This window comes from Morus notabilis, unplaced genomic scaffold (assembly GCF_000414095.1).
Source record: "Morus notabilis unplaced genomic scaffold, ASM41409v2 Scaffold1187, whole genome shotgun sequence".
NCBI classification, from domain to species: Eukaryota; Viridiplantae; Streptophyta; class Magnoliopsida; order Rosales; family Moraceae; genus Morus; species Morus notabilis.
In genome coordinates this window covers 13,600-21,507 of record NW_010360569.1, presented here as the reverse complement: position 1 = coordinate 21,507, position 7,908 = coordinate 13,600, and the positions used below count along the sequence as shown (strand labels likewise).

Below are 7,908 nucleotides of genomic sequence, written 5' to 3'. Positions count from 1 at the left end.
GTCCGGGGGGTCGATGGGCGTTGCCTCCTCCTGCTGCTGCTGTGACTGCGGCATGAGCTCGTAGCTTCCTCCTCCTGCCATCACGTCCATGTTCTGCTGGCCTCTCTCATTTTCAGCTATCTATCATCATTTGTTATTCCACAATTCAGTCACTTTACAAATCTCTCTGTGTATATATGTGTGGCAACATATATAAATGGTTGCATCTTAGAGAGAGAGAGAGAGAGAGAGAGAGAGAGAGGATCCAACAACATAAATAAATAAATAATAATAATAATAATTACCTTTGCTCGGAGAAGCTGGTTATTGTTGTGCAAGTCGATTTCCTGCAATTTTTAACATTAAGGTAAAATAAAATATCATCCCTAACTAATGATTCATATCATTGTCTGGGTGCAGAAGGTGTTCAAATAATAATAATAATAATTACCTTTGCTCGGAGAAGCTGGTTATTGTTGTGCAAGTCGATTTCCTGCAATTTTTAACATTAAGGTAAAATAAAATATCATCCCTAACTAATGATTCATATCATTGTCTGGGTGCAGAAGGTGTTCAAATTTTCTGGTGATGTATCAACCTTAAAAATAATAGTCTCTAGTGTAAATAAATAAATAGATAAAAACTAATTGTACTTATCTCAAGACTCAACCAACAAAGGAATATCTTACTTATAGAAGTGTCCAGATCTGTAACAAATCTAATTTTGAGAAAATGATGAGGAACTTGAACCTTTATGGAAATGCATATCCTCCAATAGATTAGTAGCTTTGTTTTCATGATTTTTTTTTTCACGTAGTACTTGGTCATTAAATGGTTCTTCTAATTATACTATATCTCTCACATTTTACACCGGTACAAGTCCTTTTGTTTTTGTCTAATTTGTCTCCAAATTCTTTTATAATCATGGTATCCAAAAGTAATGGAGGCAGAACATCTTTTGCTGAGAAAATTCAATGAGTTTAAATGAAAGCAATGGGAATGACTATTCCAATGATTCTTCTGGCTTAGAGTTCAGGAAGCATATTCCTTTACAATATTCTGTCCCCATTTTCAAAGTTAATTGATTAAAATACTTTGTATATCTTTTATGTCTAAATTTCGAGTTACGGACATTTAACAATCTAAGTGATACAATCAAAACAAATAAACAATAATACAGCTCTACATATAGATTTAAATGCCTACACAATTACAACTTAAGTACTCCTATTAATCTTAATGTCTAAGAAACTCAAATCTTACAATGGACCATCCAATTCTTTTTATTTTATGAAACAAGAAACTTCTTATTATATGGTACCAATTGTCTAAGAAACTCAAATCTTACAATGGACCATCCAATTCTTTTTATTTTATGAAACAAGAAACTTCTTATTATATGGTACAAATTTTCTTTAGGTAATTATTAAGGGGTTTTATTTACATAACTCACATTATTTCTCATTATATAAAAATTTGTAGAGTAAAATTTGTGTAAAATTAAGAGATGAATAGAAATGCATGAGAATCAGTTACCCTTTTTTGCATGTACTCAATTTCTCGAAACAGCAGCTCATTCTGGTACAGTTGAGAAATTAGAAAAGTCAAGGGGAAAAAAAGAAAGAAGCAAAAACAAAACAAAAAGAAGAGAAAACTTGTTAGTCTGGCTATTGGCTAATGCAAAAGCAAACCAAATAAATTAGAATCAAATACTTGTAATGTAGGGGAAAAAAATACAAATATATGGCAGACCTTTTTGGTTCTGATTTTTGTAATTGCTTTCTCCAATTTACCCTCCAGGTTTTTGAGTTCCCTGTTACTTGAACTGCTCACGCTGTCACCCAGCATTTCCCTGGCAATATTGACATTGTTAGTGATAAGGAAAGCTGTCAATAAGGTTAAGGCGTTAAGCCAGGAACAGATGTATTATAATATAGATTAATAGAAAAATTAAGCTACTTAAAGAGATCACACGATTTTGCATGCATGAAATTAACATTTAAGCTTCATTGATTACCTGATTCCTTTCTGCGTAGCCTCGATTTGTTGACGGATTTTTTCAGATTCTTTCTGGTAGAACTGAGATTCATTTTATTGTAAATGAGTAAGTTGAAGACATGATCTCATTGAGAAGGCATTAACATCCATAATAAATCTGTGAGTTCTATTTTCAGGAAACAAACTTACAGTTCAACCACTTTATGTTCTCATTTTTTATAATTTGGACGTCCGTGGAATATTACATAAAAAGAGAGAAAAATTTGTTCATGATTAAGCATAAATAAAGACTAAAGAGTTGAACTCTTATGAAGTAGTTACAAGAATAAGCATTTTGATACCTGATTGAGTTCACTTTCCTAGCTCAAAAAAGTGTGTGTGTGTGTGTCTATATATATATATATATATAAAGAGTTGTAGTGAGAAAAAGAGAAATAGATTAGGGAGGTTTTATTGAGAAGTTTACACGAGTCGCTATATTTTTAGAGTAAACATTAAAGTTAAATAATATAACACGGAAATGGTCTAAAGGCAATAAAAAGAATTAAAACTTTGGCAATTAGGTGACTTATACCAAAACCAATCCTTAATCCATAAATAAAGCTAATAATCGTGCACACATATGTATATAAAGAGGTTAGCCTTCCCAAATCCAAATTGTTCGATCATTATTTTAGAAATAAACTCATCAAGTTATTGTCATACCTGAGCATTAATTTCGGCAACAGATCCAGTATTGGAAGAATCAGCGCAGGCTTTCTTGTACCTGTCAATTGTTGATTTAACGCTGCAATATTCATAATGTAACTAATATTAGGGAATATAGAAATTTTCTGAACCATAACTTTTACAGTATAAACTATACAAGAGAATATTCTCCAAGTCAAAGAGAGCAAACCGGAAAAAATAATAATAATAAAATAAATTAAAATAAAGGTTAGTGCTCTAAGTACTAAGGTCTCCTAATTTGTTAAGCTCATTATTGCTTTTACAGTGAATGAATGCATATGTTAATTTCTTTCAAATGAAATGTTAATAACAACAATGGAATTAACACATTAATTAACGTAAAAAGATGATTCTAACAAGTGTTTTTAGCCTTCAAAATTAGGCTACATATATTACTTAACTCCGATGAACCAACTCAGCTAAATCTTGGGTAGGAACAAATTTTACATTTCAAACTTTTAAGATGTACATACATCACAATTTTCAGTCTTGATGATTAAAGTAAAAAACATGAACTGTTTTAAAAAAAAAAAAATTGTCAGCTTTCACTCAGTAAAAGTCATATATAAAGGAAACAAAATCAATATATGAAGTAAATTGTCTCACTGAAAATTAAGATTTTTTGTTGCACATCTTAGAAAAGTATAATTTTTTGTAGCCTCACTCAGTCATGATTTTTTAATATCTTTTTTATAAAAAATAAAAAATAAAAAATAAAAAAAAAAAGAGGTCGTGATTTTTAATCTTTCTATATAAAGCATTTCAACTTTTAAAAAACTTTCTAAAAACAATGAACAAATAAACAAAAACAAAAAAAAACCTCAATATTCTAATATCCTAAAGCAAAGTGAAGGGTAAACATCTGACTTCCTTGTATCAGAACTAGTCAGACTCAAAATTGACGGATATGACCTAGAAAACACAAAACAATCTGAAAATGTAAATAGAAAACTGTTGCCTTCCTAATTGAGACGAGTATTAATATTCACAAAAAGCAAATTATGAAAAGCTTTTTTAAACAGAGAGAAATAAATAAAAATCCCACACTTTTCGAGGCAGTACTAAAACCTTAATTTCGTCGAGCCTGTGAGTGGCTGTCTTTTGCCACGATGGCCAGGCTTTCACATCTGATAGGTCTAACCATTTCGAGGGTCATATGAATAGAAAGGCGTCAATCACAAAATTACACGGAGGATAATCACCTGATCATCACCCTATTAACCACCTCGTGAAATCCACTTGATTTTACAACCAAATAATTTAATATTATTTCAAACAAGTCCAATGAAAATATTAGTATAAAGATTGGTCTTTTCAGTTCTGAAACTCTGATCCGTATATCACAGTCGTCCACTCAGCTGTCACTAGCGGCAAAACACTCAGAACTCTCCAATTGGTTCACTCAGTTTCCGTACATTTTATTGTCAGCTCTTTCTCTCTCTCTCTCTTTCTCTCTCTAAAAACTTACATAAATATATGTGTGCAAGATCTTGGACAAACGCAAAGGCAATTTTCTACAGAGACATTATCGTGATAACCCAGTTGAGCTCTTCTGATTGGCTCTTCACTCACTCTCTTTTTTCACTCTTTTGATCTATCTTTGCTCGTTTTGCTTTTAGAGGACCTTTGTGAAAGAATTTTCACCTCTAGGAAAGAAAAAAAAAAGACATAATATATATATATATATATATGTGTGTGTGTGTGTGTGTGTGTGTGTGTGTATGTATGGGCGTGAGTGAGAGCTATTTGAAGTATAGAAGATAAAATTAGGGTTGAAGAGGTGATAAAGAAAGAAAACCCATTATAGGAATCATGACCTAAACCCTTTTGTCAGAAGGTCAAGAACTGAAAAATCATGTGTGACGTGACCAAAGATTCTGTTGCCCAAGGCAAGAAAAACCCACAACCAAATCCTTAACAAGATCGCATCCCATTTCCTAAACAAGTGTTAAAAAAAAAATTTGGAAAGAAAACACAAGCGCTTTGAAACCGGACTGAGCTTTGATTTGTCTGTCCCAGATGCTTCTCCAATATTTTTTTATTAGATTTAAGGCTTGCCCATTAAGGTTGTTGGACAAATTTCATCATCTACCATGTAGTTACTTATGAACCCTAATTTAGTTATGTTTGACTAGTGAAATATGTGAAATGTTGTTCCACGTGATGCAAGTAAGAAACTAAAGATTTGGGAAATTTTTCCCTTGGATCAGAGAGAGAAGGGGGAAATGTGAAAAAGGAAAAGAAAAGGGAAAAACCCTAATTTGGGTGTGATTGGTTGTAAAAGGGAGTGGCAACATGTTTCAAGTAAAAACCCATTTCAGTGTTTCTAAAAATTCTGAAAACCTAATAATATTATTATATGTTGTTCTTTTTTTTTTAAAAAAAAATTCTGAGGAGGACGTTGATAAGTTTAGTTCCTTCAAATCGTACCTTTGCTTTCTTGATGTCTAACTGACGTGCTAAGGAGATATGGAAGGCTTTGGTTAATGAGTGTGTGACAGGTTTTCCGTTTACGCCTTCCCCTTTAGCCCTCCCAGATAACATGGAGAGACAGATAGAAAAAGAGAAATGGAAAATATGTCAAAATTGAAAAAAAAAAAAAAAAAAAAAAAAAAAGAAAGAAAGAAAGAAAGAGAAAATTTAACAACAATGGAGGAAGGTAAAGGAACTTAAATCAGTGGCCAGTTACACATTCCCAAGTGTCTACTTGTTGCTATTTACAACAATACTTTGCTTCTATTTCCATCTATAAACACTAGATCTACACATCTACAAAACCAAGAGGTGAAAAACTTTTCTCATAAACAGAAAGATGAGGAACCATAAAGCTCGTATAAGGAAAGAAGACAAAACAGAAAGAAAAAGAAAAAGAGAAATCAAACTTACTTAGGGAAAGTAGAGGAAATCAGGAAAAACTATACATATGTAGTTCAACTGAAGTGAAAACTGTGTACTAAAAAATGATTATGATTTTGTTCTAATTTAATAACCCAAAACAAAGATCTCATTTGCAGAAATACAATATATATATGTACACGATGTTCAAAATTTTTAAAAGAAGAAAACTTAGGCTTGTACTAGAAAACCCTAATTAAGATGCAACTAGGAAGATATCAAGAAGGAGGGCAAGAAATTAAGGCTTTCCTTTTTAAAAAAAAAAAAGGAAAATAATAAAGTAATTATAATACCTCTGGTTTGCATACTCATAGAGACGTCCACGGGTAGAGAAGACGATGAGAGCAACCTCAGCATCACAGAGAACTGAGAGTTCATAGGCCTTCTTCAACAAGCCGTTTCTCCGCTTGCAAAAGGTCACTTGACGATTCGTCGTGTTTTCGATCCTCTTAATCTCGATCTTCCCCCTTCCCAGTTTCCTTTGCGGAGAATCCATTGACATCATGGCCTTGTTTTGGTACGCCATACTCAATAACAAGCTGAAATTCCAAGCAGATCATTACACAGATCAGCATATATAATTTGAACACAAAGAAAAACAGAGAAGTTAAAACTCTTTTTAATTAGTCTTGCTTGATCCATGAAATTATAAACTTATAAATCTGTTGACAACATATATAGCTTCAATTTTCTCGGGGAAGAGATTTCTAGAACAATATAAGATTTACCCAAAAGGAAGTAGAGTAAATGATTATGATCAGTAATGTAATTAGAAGAGTTTTTCTCACCGGCCAAGCTAATGTGAAACAAAAAGAAGGGAAAGAAGATGAGCCAGAAGTTTGAGCTTTTTTTTTTTTTTTTTTTTTTTGTATTATTTTTTGGTCCCAGAAATCTAAGTAGGGAGAGAGATAGAAGAATGGAAGGAAGGTTTGGAGTTAGAGATAGGTATTTATAAAGTTAAAAGTTAAAATTGACTTTTCATCTATCACACTAACATCCAACATACTTCCACTTAGCCAAATAAAAACATATATACTTCTATTTAATCTACATTATTATTATTATTATTATTTGTTTTTTCTCATCAAAGTTTTGTTTTTTGGTGTTTACTTTTGAGTGGTGGGCGTTGGAGATGAAGCAAAAGAGAAGGCCAAAGATGGGAATCAGCACTCATTTGATTCAGATTCGATTAACCATTCTTTTTTCATTTACTTTTCTTTTTGTTTTTTGTTTTTTTTTCCTTTCATGTGAATTAGAGAGGGAATTAGAGAAGAGAGAGAAGGAGAGAGAAAGCGACTTCTGGAAGCGATTATTAATGTGGTGAATGCGACGTTTTGGAAGTAATTTAGACCTCTGCCCTTAAGAATAATAGCACATATTTTGGTATATTTTCTGCTTATTCATGCCTTAATATGTCTAGCCTTTTCCTTTCAAGACCAAAAAAAAAAAAAGAAAAAAATGGTTTCTTTTTTTTTTTTTTTTAATTTAATCCAAAATATGGTTCTAGAAATTTTTATTTTCTTGGTTTATATAAAGACTCATGAATATTACTCACTCTCCAATGCTCTAGCAAATCAGCATATAGCAAAAGAGTTGTAAAAGTGGGTGTTTTTGCCAAACTAAAGTCCAATAGAAAAGGGGCCAGGGCGGTTAGATCTCCAATTTTCCATGTTAGAATTATGTTGGTTTAACCTTTCTTTTGCTTGTTAGGTTACCTTTCAGTTAGCTTCTATAGTAACCAAAAGATTGTTTTCATGTTCTTTACTTGCAGCTAATGGACTTCATTTTCTTCTTTTTTTTTTTTTTTTTTTTTTTCCCTTTTTTTTTTTTTTTTTTTTTGCCCTTTCTTTTTAGAGAGAGGGGGCCATTGAATTAACCATTAGAGACTATGAGTTCTTTTCACTTTATTACAAGACCCCACCCACCCCATTGGACTCATCTCCCCCTTTCTTACTCAAGAATACCGTACCCACAACTTGGTGGACCCACCTCTCTCATCTCTCTCTCTCATCTCTCTCTCTCTCTCTCTCATCTCTCTCTCTCTCTCACACACATTTTTCACTTTCTGTTTTTGTTTTCAACTTGGTTAATTACAATATATCTTAAAATATAATTCATGGAATAACTGTCAGTGGGGGCAACATTCACAAAAGTGAAGCAGGCCGGCATGTGAAATCCTGGCCCCCCAATTACCATCTTTCTCTTCTTAACCTTGAGGTCATATCCAAAGTGAGCGCTTGACATTCCAGAGCTAGATTGGATTATTTCCCCATTTCTACTGTATAGTGATGGCCATATTTATATAAC

General features: G+C 32.5%; 1 protein-coding gene across 1 annotated transcript in view; it reads right to left on the bottom strand.

The window, feature by feature from the left end:
- The window catches only part of LOC21412738 (floral homeotic protein AGAMOUS), a 9,014-nt gene extending 2,631 nt beyond the window's left edge, over positions 1-6,383 (bottom strand). The window contains exons 1-8 of the mRNA XM_024164781.1: positions 6,330-6,383; positions 5,895-6,140; positions 2,683-2,764; positions 1,997-2,058; positions 1,732-1,831; positions 1,516-1,557; positions 431-472; positions 25-120 (exon numbers count right to left, since the gene is read on the bottom strand). Coding sequence (XP_024020549.1) covers positions 25-120; positions 431-472; positions 1,516-1,557; positions 1,732-1,831; positions 1,997-2,058; positions 2,683-2,764; positions 5,895-6,127 — 657 coding nt within the window. The 5' untranslated portion in view covers positions 6,128-6,140; positions 6,330-6,383. The remainder of the gene's footprint in view (positions 1-24; positions 121-430; positions 473-1,515; positions 1,558-1,731; positions 1,832-1,996; positions 2,059-2,682; positions 2,765-5,894; positions 6,141-6,329) is intronic.
- Positions 6,384-7,908: the final 1,525 nt, after the last annotated feature.